At 34.6% G+C, this 17,734-nt stretch overlaps 1 protein-coding gene across 2 annotated transcripts in view; it reads right to left on the bottom strand.

Moving 5' to 3' along the window:
• LTN1 (listerin E3 ubiquitin protein ligase 1) overlaps window positions 1–17,734 on the bottom strand; it is a 65,242-nt gene that overhangs the window by 42,309 nt on the left and 5,199 nt on the right. For both annotated transcript variants that reach the window (XM_011227352.3, XM_011227353.3), the window contains exons 2-11: window positions 17,402–17,605; window positions 16,805–16,903; window positions 16,068–16,298; window positions 14,135–14,187; window positions 13,249–13,429; window positions 6,206–6,379; window positions 5,245–5,435; window positions 4,039–4,174; window positions 2,106–2,915; window positions 1,666–1,707 (exon numbers count right to left, since the gene is read on the bottom strand). In XM_011227352.3, the coding sequence (XP_011225654.1) occupies window positions 1,666–1,707; window positions 2,106–2,915; window positions 4,039–4,174; window positions 5,245–5,435; window positions 6,206–6,379; window positions 13,249–13,429; window positions 14,135–14,187; window positions 16,068–16,298; window positions 16,805–16,903; window positions 17,402–17,605 (2,121 nt within the window). The remainder of the gene's footprint in view (window positions 1–1,665; window positions 1,708–2,105; window positions 2,916–4,038; window positions 4,175–5,244; window positions 5,436–6,205; window positions 6,380–13,248; window positions 13,430–14,134; window positions 14,188–16,067; window positions 16,299–16,804; window positions 16,904–17,401; window positions 17,606–17,734) is intronic.

Raw genomic sequence — 17,734 nt, 5'->3', positions numbered from 1 at the left:
CAAGTGCGGATTGGGTAGTGCCTAAAAACTGTTTATCCTCTTATTTAAGAAACTGTAGGTATCCAGGGCTTTTATTTTAGCCTAAGCTTTACCACTATCCTGGCTTTATGACCTTGGACAAATCTCTTAACCAACCTGGGCCTCTTTCCTCATTTTAGAAATGAAGATTAACCTAGAAAATCTCCAAAGTCCATTTCTGGTTACAAAATTCAAGTTTGTTTTTAAAGAAGCTGCCTTTGTAACTCTGATCATAAAGTTGGATGAAAACAAGAAAAACTAGAGTTCAGATAAGCTATAATATTGGCTTTCCTAATACAGTTCACTAAATAAAACTGATCTATTTTATAGAATCCAGGAAATAAACTTCTAAATGTCCCTCAAGTTAGCAAGACATGAAGTACAATACTTAATGTTTTTAGAAATCTACAGAAAGAACCTGACCAGCTTTAAGGGGGTGAAGAGCCAAGTTAGTCATGGAAGTACAGGAGGCAAATGCTACCCACGAACTTCTGAACTCTGCCCTGGAAGAGGACAGTCTTCCAAACGGATGTATTTGAGCTATCTGGCAGGTACATTCCTAAGTGGGAAATGGGTATTAGTCTTCTCTTGTCAACTTATTAACTCCTTTTGCTCTGATTCTAGACTTACCAAGTAGCTTTCTGATAATTTGGCTTTTCATGTACCCTACCTATAGAGAGAGAAGGTGCTGGATAAACTAATGCAAATGCCGTCTGGTAAGTTACATTTCTTGTTGAAAATCAGTAAATTAATATTCTGTATTTATTTTGTAAAAAGAAACTACTGGGGGAAATAGGGAGTTACTATTTAATGGGAGTTACTATTTAATGGGCATAGAGTTTCAGTTTTCCAAGATAAATTCTAGAGACTGAACACTAACTTAACACCTCTTAACACTACTGAACTGTAAACTCAGAAATAGTTAAGATGGCAAATTTTGTTATGGAGCTTTTACCATAATTAAAGATACAAAAAAAAAAGAAACTTATAAATTAAAAAGTTATCTGTGTAAAATTTAAAAATAATAAAAAATGCTAAAATAAAAAGAATTTTAGGTAACTAGTCTAAACATTTCTATGGCTAAAAAGTACTGTGTCATTTACATCTTTATTAGGATAAAACACTCAAGCCATTTTTAGAATTTCTAAATTGATTAGGTTCCTTGATTTCTTTTCATTATTTTTATCACTAATTTTCTTATTTTGTCAAGTGGCAATCAAAGTCTGGAAGATCTGAATTTGCCTGTATAGTATTCCAGAGTAGGACAAATTGAATTTCCTGAGGTGTTCTAGCCAAAGCTAAAACCACTCAATCCATTTCTATGGAAGAAAAAGTAACTAAGATAAGGGTAGAAACCCATAATCTTAATTTAAAGGTAATCAAATGTTTAACTCTCCCTTTGTTATCTGCTAGGGGAGAAACATTGGATTTTCCAGAGCCTAGTCCCTTTTTGCTGATAATCCTGACTACAGAAAGACAAACACCAAAAGCTTTCCCAATTTTATGGGAAGAAAGTTACAAGAAGAAGGAAGTTCTCTAACATAGACACCTGACCACATACAAGCATGTGAATATGACTGGTTTTAATTTTTCTATACCCATAAATACAAAAAAGGAGAAAAAGAAAAAAAAAATCCCTGAAGATACCTTTTCAATGACCTGAAGAATAGAATTCCATTTCAGATCCCCCTGAAAGAGGAAAAAGAGTTATAAGTAATCTGCTAGAAGGAATGAAGTCACTATGTAATCACTACAAAACTAAACTTTTTTAGCTACTCCAACTTTAAAAAATATAGACTAAAAAACTTAGCCTTTTATTGCCAAGCATTTGTCATCTTACCATACTTACTGAACACATACCCATAAGTCTCACATACTTCCCCATCACAATCAAGAAAATACTGCTTGTGCTCGCTTTGGCAGCACATATACTAAAATTGGAAAGAATGTATTGCTCTTCTTTAAACAGATATTCACAGCCAAGAAACCACCCAAGAATAACCTCCATGCAGGTCTCATTCTACTTATCTATAATTAGTGTGGCAATGTAACCCATTATAGTTTAAAGAGATATACAACAATAATACCTCGATGAGATCATCCAAGACATATTTTCTTTCCATGTTATTGTCACAGCAACGGAGGGCACTGTACAAAATGTCCACCAAGAAATCAGCATCCTTCCTCGGATCTTCATTTAACCACCCAATCAGTTTCTGGTATAAAAACTGCACTGCAGGATTTTTCTGTGCAAGTCTGGCTACTTCAAGAGGTTTGGCTTTGACAATACTCTGTTTTTCATCACCTAACAGCATTTTAAACACTTGGGTTGAAGAGAAAGAGCTGAGCAGAGTAGAAAGGAACCTTAGATGTTGCTCTGACTTTCTCTCATTGACATAATTAATACTCATCATTGCTAGTTTACAGACCAAGTCTTCCAAAGGTTTCTTCCTTAGCGGTGATATAAGGTCTGAACAATTATGAGTGAGAGAAGGTTCAGTTATTAATTCAGAGCCTTCACTGTTCTCGCCTTCTGAGGAGACACATTTTTCATTCTCTTTATTACTTTCAGGCAGCTCGTCAGCAAATCTAACCTTACCAACTTTTTTTTTATTTGACTTCAGTGAGCTCTTTGGCTTCTGAAGGACCTGTAGCAGGTTAGATACACCTGACACGGATTTCACATCAGCTTCTGGCTCATTGATCTTCTCCACACAGAACTCTGACAGTCTTTCCCAAAAATTCAGTAGCACTTTGTCCAAACTGTGAGCTGTTTTATCATCTTTTCCCACATCCGCTTTGGCTTCCCAGGAACTTAAAGTTTCTGCTAAATGGTTAAACAGCTGCCCATCTTGCAATCTTGGGTCTTTGAGAACTACATCAATAAAAGGAATCAACTAAAAGGGAAGGCAGAAATAGAAAAGTTCAGTTTTCAGGAGAAATAGAATTTAAACAACGTATTTGTAAAAAAAAAAAAAAAATGAATAAAATGAAATAAAAAATGGTGGGGGGATGCCTGTGGCTCAGTCCCCTAAGCGGCCAACTCTTGATTTCGGCATAGGTCATGACCTCAGGGTCTTGAAATCGAGCCCTGAGTTGGGCTCCGAGCTGGGCATTGAGCCTTCTTAAGATTCTCTCTATCCCTCTCCCCCTGCCCCTCCTCCCACTTGCTTGTTCCCTCTAAAAGAAAAAAAGAAAGAAAGAAAAAAGAAAGAAGAAAAAAAAATGAAATAAGGTATTTGTAAAACATTATAAAATTCCATATTTAATAACTGAAAAACACTGTTTTTCCCCTCAAAACTCTGAAGAGTTAACTTGAAGATCATTTTTATATCCTACAAAGAGGTTAACGATTTCACTGCATTCCCCCTAAATTACTCTTTTTCTGATATAATTAACCAAGATTATTGGTCATTAACAAATAATACAGTTTTCTTTGCATTTTCTGAACTTATTCAAGTGTTTTACTTTTTTCTAAATCAATATGAAAGACATTTAGGACCCAAAGAATTCAGAACACTTTTTCTTAAATTACAAAGAGAAGTTAATTGAGACATCAACCAAGATCTACGCTTATATAATTTCATTAATTTCCTAACATAAGGAACCATATTCCAGAACTTGCTCTCATCACTGGTTCTAAAAGCCAAGCACAATTGTTCACAAAAGGATAAATGCAGTTAAACACTTTAGAAGTAACAAATTATTGCATAATTTACACTTAATATAAAAGACCACAAACAGCAGCTTTGAAATTATGTTTTGTGTTACAACTCTACAAAACAGTTAGGGTTTGCACATCCAGAGACTAATTAGTACTCAGGAATTATGGTATTATTCTAGCAAACAACAATATAGAATTTTTATTTATCTTGTCATAAATACACATTACTCAATTTGTAAATTATAAAAATGAAATTTATATGAAGGCTAATTAATAAAAATGGCAACAAGATAAAATGAGCTTGATTCTTTATAGTCAATGTGCAAAGGCACTGATGATTTCTACATTATAAGTACCTGGTCATTGACGAGCATCTCTTCAATTTCTTCCTCACCTAAGTTTTGTTGCATTATAAAACGTAAGCATTCAAAAAAAGCTGATATTACTGCTGAGCACTCTGAAAAGCTGGTTTTTATTCTCTCTGTTGATAGCCTAAGAAATAATAAATAACTGTGGCTTACTCTTTCACACACACACACACAAAAAGCAACTCAGAAACACCAAAATAAAGACATGCATAAGGCATCATACTAAAAGAGGAGATTTTTTCACAATAAAATCCTTAAACTAAAAACTAAGAACAATAAGAACTTGAAGAAGTGTGAAAAAAGCGTATTTTCAAATATGTCAACAAAAGAGAATACGTATCTATTTGCTACTCAGGAACAAAACCACCTGCAAAGAGACGACTTAAAGATAATAATGTAGTAAAAAATAATTTTGTAATCATTAATAAAACTGAGTATCTTTTATTAAGTTCAACAATTACACTGAAATAATTTTTTAAAATTATAACTTTAAATGCTATCACATTTAAGTTCATGGAAGTTACAAACTCTTCAGTGATTCATTTTTTCCATCTGGGCATTTGTATTTATCAACATACCAAAAAATGACTCCTTTGAAAAATAGTCTATTTTTACAATATTTACAATATTCACTGCACTTTCTATTGTGTATTACCACTGAAGCCTTGAAAGTACCCCAGAAAAGAATTCCAATTGTAATTCTTGGAAAACTTTAAAAGTGTTTAATGAACAGAAAAACAATCTGGAGAAATTTAAAGAAGACAATGACAAGTATGTCATTCTACCCATGTATGCAAACAAGAAAAATTTCTTGCTTTAGGGGCGCCTGGGTGGCACAGCGGTTAAGCGTCTGCCTTCGGCTCAGGGCGTGATCCTGGCGTTATGGGCGAGCCCCACATCAGGCTCCTCTGCTATGAGCCTGCTTCTTCCTCTCCCACTCCCCCTGCTTGTGTTCCCTCTCTCACTAGCTGTCTCTATCTCTGTTGAATAAATAAATAAAAAATCTTTAAAAAAAAAATAAAATAAAATAAAAGTCTTTAAAAAAAAAAAAAAGAAAGAAAAATTTCTTGCTTTAAAGATCAAGAAATTTAAACTCCTTACCCTGCAACTATAAAATAAAATAAAAGTCTTTAAAAAAAAAAAAAAGAAAGAAAAATTTCTTGCTTTAAAGATCAAGAAATTTAAACTCCTTACCCTGCAACTACAGAGGTGAGGAAATTTTTGAAGAAATCCAACTTTGGATCTGTAATGGTCTGAGGGAGTTTGCTGATAAATGGCAAGAGATAAGGATATATAACAGTAGCCAGACCCCGACCACCTTCACGGACCACAGATGACAGCTTTGGAAACACACTTTTTTTTGCATTTACATGAAGCCAACAGTCCTAACCAAAGAAAAGATTATAATAATAATAATTAGAGATGATAAAATACTTTTCCCAATTAAGAGACATATAGGCTCTCAAAAGTAATAATCATGTATTCTGCCTAAAGAGGCTAAAATCTCTCGTCACCATTAAAAACGAAAACTCAAACTTTAATAAATTTATTACACATAGTAAACATATACCCCACATGCTTAGGACATTATTGATAGAAATAATTAACTTAAAAGACTTCTATAAAAGCTGCTTTGTGGGGCGCCTGGGTGGCGCAGTAGTTAAGCGTCTGCCTTCAGCTCAGGGCGTGATCCCGGCGTTATGGGATTGAGCCCCACATCAGGCTCCTCCGCTATGAGCCTGCTTCTTCCTCTCCCACTCCCCCTGCTTGTGTTCCTTCTCTCGCTGGCTGTCTCTATCTCTGTTAAATAAATTAATAAGATCTTTAAAAAAAAAAAAAGCTGCTTTGTAAAAGGAACAGCAATATTCAATCTTAAATATAAGATTCAAATATACTGACTTCACTGGACTACATAAGGTTTAAGGAATAATTGATACTGGCTAAAAGTACAATAAAAACTCTATGCCATTTTATAGTCAGTTTAAGATTTATACCAAGTTTTGGATTAAGCATTTCTAAGAAAACATTTTTTTCCCCAGTAAGTTTTAGATAGTATAATCTGATAGGCTCTCTCTCACATCATATCTAAGCTTCTAAAATACAAACTAAGAAGACAAATATTCTCAGATGTACTAAATGTACCTTTCTTACACACCTCAATAGTTGTAAGTGTATAAAGTACAGCTTCCCAGAGAGCTGGGCACACAATGGGGTCACTGTCATCAATGCTAAGTAGAACCGATGGGCTCACTTTGGATGCTTCCTCTTTCATCAGCTGAGGAATACGTTGGCACAAAGCAGAAACTAACTCAAAATAAGCTGAGCGGATCTAAAACAAAAAATGAAAAGTTGGATTAAGTTAAAGCCTAACAGAGCTATGATGAAATTTTTTGTTTAATAGCTGATAGTTTATTCATACTAACCCTCCCATTAATAAAACTAAAAATGCTAGAAAAAACATTTAAAAATCTTCCATAGAGTATGGGCGCTGAAAGGACATTAGGAATTACCACATAAAAGTGAAGTTAGAAAGAATTCAACTTTCTCTTTCTTTGGCTGAAGCAAACAGAGATCCTCTCTAGTGTCTGAGGCCTTCAGCTGGGGCCTCAAATTATGCCTATTGATGCACTAGGCTACCTGGCTGCACAAAGTTAAATACAACCAAACAAACAAAAACTAAGAAACCATGAGCCACTCACTATCAGCAGAAACAAGACGACGCAGAGATCTGAGGCTTTAAAACAGAATTATCAGTTACAAATTCCTTATCAACAATTCTTATTTAAAGAAACAAAAGTTTAAAGAAATCTGAAAGGAAAAGGATCTCAGAAAAAGCACAGCAGATGTGAAGAAGAATGAAGCACTATTCCTGAACTAAAAATAAACAGGCAGAAAGAAAGATAGATACATGATAGATAGATCAGAACTCAATTCACAGTTGAAGAACAGATCATGAGAAATAGGGACCTGAAAGAGCAAAAGAAATTATCCACCAAGTAGCATGGAAAGACAAAAAAGATGAAAAACACCAAGGACAACGTAAGACACAGGATAAAGAAGGTTTCATATATATTTAATCAGAATCCCAAAGGGAGAGGAGAGGATGAAGCAATGAAAATATCTCAAGAGGTTAATAGCTGAGCACTTTGTAGAGCCAATGAAATACGCCAATCTACAAACTCAAGAAATCCAACATATCCCAAGCAGGATACATAAAAAGGAACCCACGCCAAGACACGTAATGACGCAACTACAAAAAAACAAAAGGAAAAACAAAAGCAAAACAGAGTAAACCTTAAAAGTGGCCAGAGGAAAAAGACAAACTACCATCAAAGGAAGGACAGTAAGACTGACATCTAACTTCAACAGGAACAATGAAAGTCAGAATATAGTGGAATATCTTCAACAAGAAAACAACTGCCAATATTTAATCCTGTACCGAGTAAAAATTTATGTCAGTGAGAGTGAAGGGGTGCCTAGCTGGTTCAGTCGGTAGAGCATGAGACTCGTGATCTTCGGGTTGTAGGTTTGAGCCCATACTGGGTGTAGAGACTACCTGAAAAAATAAAACACTAAAAAAAAAAAAGAAAAAGAAAAAAAGACTGAAAGTGAAATAAAAACATCTTCTGATAGAAGAAAGAAAAAGACTTCATCATTGGCAGACCAACACAAAAAGAAATCCAAAGGGTATGTTCTACATAAGGGCAGATGATCCCAGATGGAAGGTAAGAGATGAAAAAGGAAATAAAGAGCAAACAAAGCAACAAATATGTAGGTAAATCTAAATGAAGATTCAAAGTATAATAATAATATTATCTGGGATTAAAAAAATACACATACACATATATTTAACCCCAAAAAGTACTTTATTTCTGCATATTATATATAAAATATTACCAAATCAATGTTAACACTATTTAAAAAGATAAACACACAGTATGACTAGTTTATCTCTTAAATGCTAGGCTGGAAATTATATGATTATTTAAACCTATTAGAAAAAGCAATTAGGAAAATTTCATCATTAATTTATGACACATACTCAGCAAATTAAGAATAAAAAGGAAATTTTAAACCTTATGAAATCTACAGAAAGCATCATACTCAAAACATTAAGAGTCTACAACTATTTCATTTAAGTCAGGAACAAGAAAAGGATACCACTTCTACTCAACTAGAGGACCTAATTAATGCAAAAAAAAAAAAATGAACTGGAAAGTAACCAAAATAAGTAACTATAATCATACCAAAATAACAGGCTATAAAAAATATTCAGAAAGATCTAAACACTGGCTATTAGAACTAACAAGAGTTTGAGAAGGTTGCTGAATATAAAATTAACATACAAAAGTGTAAGATACCTATATCAGCACAAACAAAATAAAAAATGTAATCAGAAACAAAACTCATTTCACAATAGCACAAAAAACTAAACATGTTCAGGATGGAACATGTTATAAAATATTATTTTAGGATGAAAAGGACCTAACATACCCTAAAAATTTTTGAAAAAGAACAAAGTTGGAGGGTTTCCAAATTTATTACAAAACAATAATAAATAAAAACTTTAAAAAAATTAATTTGACACTCACCATTATATCACACACAAAAACTAATTCTAAATGAACCTAAACTATAAAACTTCTAGAATAGAGAAAATCTTTGCAACCTTGAGGTAGGCAAGATTTTAGATAAGAAATCAAAAGCAAGAATTATAAAAGAAAAAAATGTAAATTGGACTTCATAAAGATTAAAAACCTACTCTCTAAAAACAGTAACAAAATGAAAAGTTAAGGCACAGACTAGAAGAAAACATTCAATATTCTTTATCTGACAAAATGCTTGTATCCACATAAATAAAGCACATCCACAACTCAAAAATAAAAACCAAAAACTCAATTTTAACATGGGTAAAAGAGGGGCACCTGGTTGGCTCAGTCAGTAGAGCATGCGACTCTTGATGTCATGTTGTGAGTTCAAGCCCCATGTTGGGCATGGAGCCTACTTAAAAATTTTTAATTTGGGGCGCCTGGGTGGCACAGCAGTTAAGCATCTGCCTTCAGCTCAGGGCGTGATCCCGGCGTTATGGGATCGAGCCCCACATCAGGCTCCTCCACTATGAGCCTGCTTCTTCCTCTCCCACTCCCCCTGCTTGCGCTCCCTCTCTCGCTGTCTGTCTCTATCTCTGTCAAATAAATAAATAAAATCTTTAAAAAAAAAATTTTTAATTAAAAACTAAAAAAAAAAAAAAAAAATGGGGCGCCTGGGTGGCTCAGTCAGTAAAGCATCCGATTCTTGATTTCGGCTCAGGTCACGATCTCAGGGTGGCGAGATCAAGCCCCATGTCAGCTCCATGATGGGCCTGGAGACTATTTGGGATTCTCTCTCTCTCTCTCCCTCGCCCTCTGCCCCTCCCCCCACTGCTGGCTTGCATGTGCACTCTCTCTCTTAAAAAAAAAAATTTAAAAAGCCAAGTAGAAACTTTAGAAATAAAAAATAAAAAGTGAGAAAAAGGTTTGCACAAACACCTCAAAAAAGATACACAAATGGCGAAGAAGCACATTAAAAGATGTTCAACACCATCAGCCATCAGTGACACACAAATTAAAATCGCAATGAAAAATTTCTACCGCAGAGATCAGTAAACATTTTCTTTAAAGAGCCAGACAGTAAATAGTTTAGGCTTTGTAAGGCATATGCTCTCTCCAACTACTTAACTCTGCCTTATTAGCATGAAAGCAGCCACAGACAATACAAAATACTATTTATAAAAATAGACACACAGGATTTTGACACATGAGCTATATATACAGTTTGCTGATCCCTGATCCCATATCCATGAGGATGACTTAAATTAAAATAACTCACAATACTGAAGACAGGATATGGAGCAACTAAAAATCTCATACACTGCTGATAAAAGTGTATACAATCACTTTGGTCAAAGGTTTGATAACTTCTTACAAATTTAATATACTTAGCCTATCAACCATCGATTTCTTTCCTTGCCCAAAAAAATGAAAACCCAGGTTCATACAAAGACTACATGAAACTAAGCAATAAAAAGGAATGGACTACTGATACATGCAACAACAATGAATGATTCTTAAAAACATACTGAGCAAAAGAAGCCAGAGAGTAATGTTTGGCTCCATTTATATGAAAATCCACAAAAGACTAATCTGCAGTGACAGAAAGAAGATCATTGGTTGCCTAGAGTTAGGGGGAGGATGACATAAGGAACCCATTTTGGGTAATAAAAACATCTTGTATCCTTTTTTTAAATGTTTTATATCTTGACTGTAGTGATTACATGGATATGTACATGTAGATAGGTATATATATTTGTCAAAACTTATCAAACTCTGCCTAAAATGGCCACATTTTACTGTGAGTAAACTATACCACAATAAAGTTGATTTACAAATTATTCTAGGAGGGGCACCTGGGTGGCTCAGTTAGTTGAGTGTCCAACTCTTGACTTCGGCTTGGGTCATGACCTCAGGGTCATGGGATTGAGCCCAGAGGGGGGCTCTGTGCTCAGCGTAGAGTCGGCTTGAGATTCTCTGTCTCCCTCTCCCTTTGTTCCTCCCCCAACTCACCCTTGTTTGCTCTTTCTCTAAAATAAATAAATAAAATCTTAAAAAAAATTCAGAGTATTTTTTAAATACCTGAATAAAGTGAGAGACAACAGATTCATCATAAAGAGAGCAATAAAAATAGCAAGCCTCCCCAAATCATTCACTGCAATCCCAATGAATATTCCAGTTAGACTTTTTTGAGGAATTCAATAAATTTACTGAAATTTACATAGAAGAATGAAGGGTTTTTTGGTTTTTTTTTTTTAAGTAACCTCTACCCCCAATGTGGGACTCGAACTTTTGACCCTGAGACCAACAGTTGTATGCTGTACCGACTGAGCCAGCCAGGTGTCCTGGAAGAATAAAGTTCTAAAACAACTTGATCAATCTTGAAGATAAGGTTAAAAAAAAGTGACTCAGTGGACCACGTAGTATTAGGACATATCATAATATCATGTTAACATGTCATATTAAAATGGAATGGATGCAAACTTCTGGTACTGGCATAAGAAGAAACAAAAACTAATGGACCAGAAGATACAATTTAGTGATAACCTTATGGACATGTAGAAATTTAATGTACCATAATGGCAGGACCACAAATCAGTAGGGAAAGAATGAACAGTTTACTAGGTAATGCTGGAAAACTGGCTCACTATACATGAAGAGAAAGGTAACGAGATCTCTACTTAACATTGTATAAAAAGGTGGATTACTGATGGATTAAAGACTTCATATGAGAAGTAAAAGTACTAAAATAGATATAACTATTAAAAAGATAAGAATATTTTTATGGCTTAAAAGTGGGAAAGGCCTTCATACGACAAAATCTGTAACTTTGATTACATGAAAATTACTATTTCTTCCTAAAGTACAGGGGCACCTGGGTGGTTTAGTCAGTTAAGCAGCTGCCTTCGGCTCAGATCATGATCCCGGACCTTGCATTTGAGCCCTATATCAGTCTCCCTGCTCAGCAGGAAGCCTGCTTCTCCTCCCTCTGCCGCTCCCCCTGCTTGTGCTTGCTTGCTCGCTCTCTAATAAATAAAAAATAAATAATTTTAAATAAATAAATAAATGAAGGAAAGAATAAATAGGACACAGGAAAGGTGACAGAATGGGAGACTATTTGCAATGCCTAAAAACAACAAAAGTTCAAGTATTTAGGATATACAAACAACTCTTGTAAAAATAAGAAAACAACTACAAAAGAAAGAGAAAGATATAAACAAGTAGTTTACAGAAGAAACACAAAAACTTTAACAGCTTATGCAGAGATGCTAAAAGTCACTAGTTAGCAGAGTAATTAAAGAGAACTATCATTTAAACTCCTGTTAGACTGATAAAAATTAGGGGGTTAAATGATGCTTAGTCCTGGCTAGAATACAAGGATATATAAGACTCATGATGCAATGACAGTTGAGTCTAGAGTAATGTTCAGGTGAACAACCTGGCACCACTCAAAAAGTATGCATACTCTTTGATTCAGCAATTCAGAAGTTAAGAGAATTTCAGAAAAAGAAGTCCTTGCAGATTTGAAGGGATCTGAATGAAGATGTTTACTGCTGCACTGTTTGTGAGAGCAGGGAGCTGGAGGCAATCAGGGCATCTACCACTGAAAGAATGCGGAGGGGGGGGTGTAAAATGGATGGAAGGGATGCAAATTTCTGAATACTACATAGCAGTTAGAAGGCATGGAGCAAATATACATATAAGAACATGACAGATTTAAAGTATTTTAGTACTTTTTCTTATTTTTTTTATTTTTTATTTTCTGGAGAAAGAGAGAATCTTAAGCAGGCTCCATGACTGAGCCTGATGAAAGGCTCAATCTCATGACCCTGAGATCATGACCTGAGTCAAAATGAAGGGCTGAGGCACTTAACCTACTGAGCCACCCAGTACTTAAAAAGTACTAAGTAAAAAATACATGGAACGAAATGTAACACAATACCATTTATATGAATTAAAAATACATGCAAAAAGGCTATGATGTGTCTAACAGAGAAAATACATGTTAGATAAGCTTCATTCAGGCATGACTTCTAGTGCTACTACGAGTTCGATTTTAATGAATCAACAATATATATTAAGATGTCTTTAGACAAACATACATAAAACAAAGTTATATACTGACCAACTGACAAAAATGCTGTGACCAGAGACTCGCAGGCACCTAATCTTTATTTCCCTTAAAGCAATGCTTCCGTATTCACTAATTCAATGTTCGTGGGTTCTTACTATAACCTAATTACCATGAATAACAAACATCAACTTTACATACAAAAGGACGTACACTAATCACATGTAGAATGGTTAGCTGGCAGAAGCAGAGGAGAAGAAGAGAACAGAGGGAAGCAGAGACAAAAGAGAAAGAGTTAGGAGAGTCTCACACAAAGCAACAATTTTAAAGCACCATAAAAGAGGAGTGTGATAATATAACTGAATTGAGGTCTAAATAACTAAACAAAAAAGTGAAAATACAATAACACTGCAGTAAAAGAAGAATTCAGTCCAACCACGTAGATGTGTTCACAAGCATTAAGCATAAATATAAACTAACAATATCAGAGTGGGAAAAAGGAATCACAGAAATGTTTACAATAAAAGATTAAGATACCTGAGGTATACTGTGTTTTCCATACTTCCAAAACTTATTCTGTGATAAAAGAGACTTAAATTTCTCCTCCAGAGAATCAAGCTCACTATCAGGTAAGAGGCAGAGCAATTTTTTTAATGCCAATAAGGAACAAGTTACAACCCGGTAGAATTTAGCTTCTCTTTCTTCCTCTGGAACCGTTCTTGATGTGAAAAGAAAATAAATATATATAAGGATTGAGAATAAGCCAAACTACATATTTGGCACTTCTATTTTAAATGTTTTATCATTAAATATCTACTGAAGTTGCTTTATTTCTACATTCTATCTCCCTGTGCCAACCCACCTCCCTTAAAATACAAACATAAACAGAATTTTAATCACACGTTTTTCAACTAATACAAGGTGAAAGCAGATGAAAAGCTGTGGCTTGAAAAAAGTGTGCAAATACACTGCTCTCAGTAGCAAGATGATTCTAGGAAATAAGTATCAGTGCATCTAAGACTATTTTCCATTATGAACTTCTAATAGTTTGATTAGTACATGAAAGTAAATGGGACATCTTACTACTCTTTAAACAGAACTATTCATAGTTCTTCACTATTTCAACCAGACCTTAAAATGATTCCTGCTAGGACTATCAAAAGGTAAATGTGGGAAAAATATAAAAATATTTATTTGTAAAAGAAACAAACACGTAACTCCCAGATAATTCAAGTTAAATAGGAGGACAACTTGCAAGTAAAAACACGTAAAACAGCACCTGGCATATAGCACTATATTAAGTATTTTCATCTCTACTTTTACAATCCCTTTTTTTAAAAATCTGACCTTGAAATTATCATCTTATTACCCTATGAGCGAAACAAATCCTTAACATGAGTTACACAAACAGAACACAACTTACTGTGGGTCACTGAGTGTATCAGGTGTTTCTTTTATGAGATGATCCTGCAGCACCTACAGAGGGGGAATTCCATAGCCTTGAGATTTTATTGACTGTCAACGGGGAACAGTTAGAACATAAACCTTATCTTACCTAAAAGTTTTTACCCCTTCCCCAAAAAGAGTAGCAAAATTAAGCAGCAAAACTAAAAGGTTTGAATTTTACCAATTTTTCTTTCCCTATCAATCCCCAAGGTTGACTGCTTCGGGGGTAAAAAGGAGAGGGTACTTCTGAACATCCCCAGTGCCTGTCGAGAGGAATTTTCCCTTAAATACTCCCGGTCTCTTGCTCCTCCATTCCTCTTGTACGTAGCAGTGAAGCAGAATTCCCAATGAGTAAGTTCAGGAGAGAAATTTAGGTTATTTTCCTCTCCCCTCTTTTTGAGCACCTCCCAGCCCACAGAGGAGACCGCACATTGTGCTCTGCTTCATCATGGAGGAAAGTCTAAGGTTCCATTCAAACTGGGTAAGTCTGCCTACTTCCCGGGTGCAGACTAGGGAACCCACTGTTCTAGTACCCCTTTTATCAGCAATAACAGGTTAACATTTACTTAGCTTTTCCACATGTCAGGTATTTCTTTAAGCACATTTCATCCATTAACTAAATTAATCCTCACAACTACTCAATGAAGTAGAATTTCCACTTTAATTGATGAAGAGAAGGAGGCACAGAAACTTGCCCAAGGTCACACGCATAACTAATGGCACAGTCTGACTAGAACCCAATGGTATGACCCGGAGCCTATGTTTTTATACACAGTATAACGTAGTATCTGTAAGTCTGACATTTTGGTCTTTATTTGCCTAACTCCTCTCTACAAAATTGGTTTTGAACTTGGGAAAGTTCAAACTCAGTATCTGTAAGAACTGTGACATAACCAAGTAAAGGGAGAATAAAGGAGGAAATAATCCACATATTCAGTGATCAGTTATCCATCCATAACAAAGCCAAGAACAAAACCCAACCAAACAAAAAACTATGAACAGCCAAATTAGGTTGTCTCAAAATCCATTTTCTAAAACTCCTAGTGTCCCAACTCATCACACTTCACTCACAACACTTATCACTTGATATTTTAAATAAACCAATGACTGTTGAGTTAGACAACTCCCTTTGAGAAGATGATTAAAGCCACAAACCCTGTCCCTAGAAAAATAAACTTCGAAAACCTGAAAAATAAAGAATGGAAGAACCAAGAACCTAAATGGGGAACTAGAATGCACACGTGTGTGTGCATGTGGGAGGGGAGGTGTTAGATGGAAAGATCAGATAGGTAAGCCTATTTATATGGCCTTTTGAAGGGCAATTTATCACTATCTATAAAAATTTTAAATGTTCTTATCCTTTGACCCAACCTATGGTTACCAGAAATTCTACTATCACTCCCACAGGGTGTGAAGAGATCTATTCAAGAATGTTCACTGAAGCAGTATTTGTTATAATAAAAAACTGAGGGAAACCCCAAATGTTTATTAATATAAAAGGAGTTAACTAAGCTGCTGTACATCCATATCAGAAAGCCAACAAAAAGAATGAAGTAGATGTATATACCTGTATTGATACAGAAATGGGGGGAAATAAACTTAGATTTTTGATGTATTCTTTCTTCAGATTTTATAACATAAAGCACAAACCTAAATCTTTAAAGGTACTATGACAAAGATTTATAAACTAAAGATGAAAATTTAAATAACTTAGATTCAATCCAAAATGTTACTTATGTTAAAAATCAAGAATGGTCAATTTTGTTAAACATCATTTTTAAAAGGTCCTCTTCCATTAGGAATATTTCACTTACTTATTCCTAAGGCCAGGTAAAAGAGCTGTCATTATAATATGCCTTATATCCCTTAAATACTTGAGAAAAAAATAGAGAACAGTTCTAAGAACTTACACTTGTAATTTCATCCTTACAAAATGCTATGGCTTCAGGTTGCTTGCTTGGAGGGAAAGCTGCTTCGAAGGCATCCTTTGCTGCACATGCAGCTGGTGTGTAAGTATCACACTGAGCCATTAGCCAATAGCCCATTAAACTTTTCAAATAAGGAGCCAAGTGTTTCTTCACTTTAAGTATAAGTTTTTCAAAAGCCTGCTGTGTGGCTTCTCGAACCCGGCGATCATGATCCTATTGAAAATACAACGTGGTTTAAAATAGCTCTAGCCCATAAAAATACAAACATAGACATTTCTGGATATGCTATGATGACCCATTAATAAGAATTCACCTATGTGCAGAGCTAAACTAAAATTAGTAAGTTTAAAAATTGTGAGAAATTTGATTAACTTTTCCTTTTTCCCTTCTTGCAATGAGATAAAGACTATTGAAGATAGACTCAAGATTAGGCCTTGATTATTGAGCAATTCACACTCACTCTTTTGCAGCCAACAGGCAAAGAAATTAAACTGTCAAATTTACTATGACTAGAAAGTATCTAGGTAATTCTCTAGTAATTACCTAATTTCTGAAAACAGATTCCCAATACACTTTATACAATTAACATGATCCAATCTGCATAATACTGACATAACATTTTATAATCCTCACCAAAAATGATCATATAAATTTAATAGTCCTTATGACTTCGACTATAACAAAAAAAAAAAACCTAGTGTAAATTTTTTAATACTTACAAGTGAAATTTTGCAGAAAATTCTTGGCCAGTATGGAAGAACTCCTTTTACAACTTCTGTGTCTCTCTCTGTACACATGGTTCCAAATTCCTGCATAGCCTAAAAATAAATGAGCAACATTACTAAGGATCAACAGCCACAATATTGGCTATTGATTATATTTATTCTGTTCTAGAAGCTTAGTCTATTTTGTGTAATGGGAGAATACACTGCTTCTATTTATGTCATGGGACTTTAGAGTTCCTTCACACATACTATAATAGAAACTTTTCATTTTCTAAAAAAAATAAAATGTATACAAACCAAAAAACTCCATTTAATATTATAGGGTCAAAATTACATTCTCTAATGGGAAAACCCATACACCTAGAATTTCGAAGTGGTTCAAATATGTGTAGAACAACAAACTAATTTATAGCCCAGAAGATAAAAGGTAAAAACTAAGCTTAAGTCTATATGTCAGAAAAAAGTACAATTGTAAAAGAACTTATTAGTGATAAACAATTGCTCATTTCTCTTTACATAAAATATACCAATGACATTTTGTTCTAACAAAAAGAATTTCTTGATCATTTTTGTGAAAAACATAAAACTTGCTTTTAATTTTGTTGTGACATCTTTCTTAGAAAGTTTCCGCAGCACCATTCGGAAATCAGAATCTACAAGACTGTCAATTTCTTCAGCTCCTTGAATAGCAGGAACATAGCCTAGGTCACTCTGAGATGTTCCAAAACCAATAAATCCAGGCACCGTTCCCTGTTCTTTGGCAAGCAGTTCTGCAGCTCGGCCACTGTTTGAAGGCTGATAAGAAAGTTGGGAGAAAAAAAGTCAGAGTCCAGGAAGTGTTCAAAATTTAACTTTGAGTTCTTGTCCTTGACAATTCTCAGAGAGGAACAAGGTTTTATTTGAGAACTTTTTTTTTTTTTTAAA

Source organism: Ailuropoda melanoleuca, chromosome 1 (genome assembly GCF_002007445.2).
Source record: "Ailuropoda melanoleuca isolate Jingjing chromosome 1, ASM200744v2, whole genome shotgun sequence".
NCBI classification, from domain to species: domain Eukaryota; kingdom Metazoa; phylum Chordata; class Mammalia; order Carnivora; family Ursidae; genus Ailuropoda; species Ailuropoda melanoleuca.
This window is presented reverse-complemented; position numbering and strand designations above follow the sequence as displayed.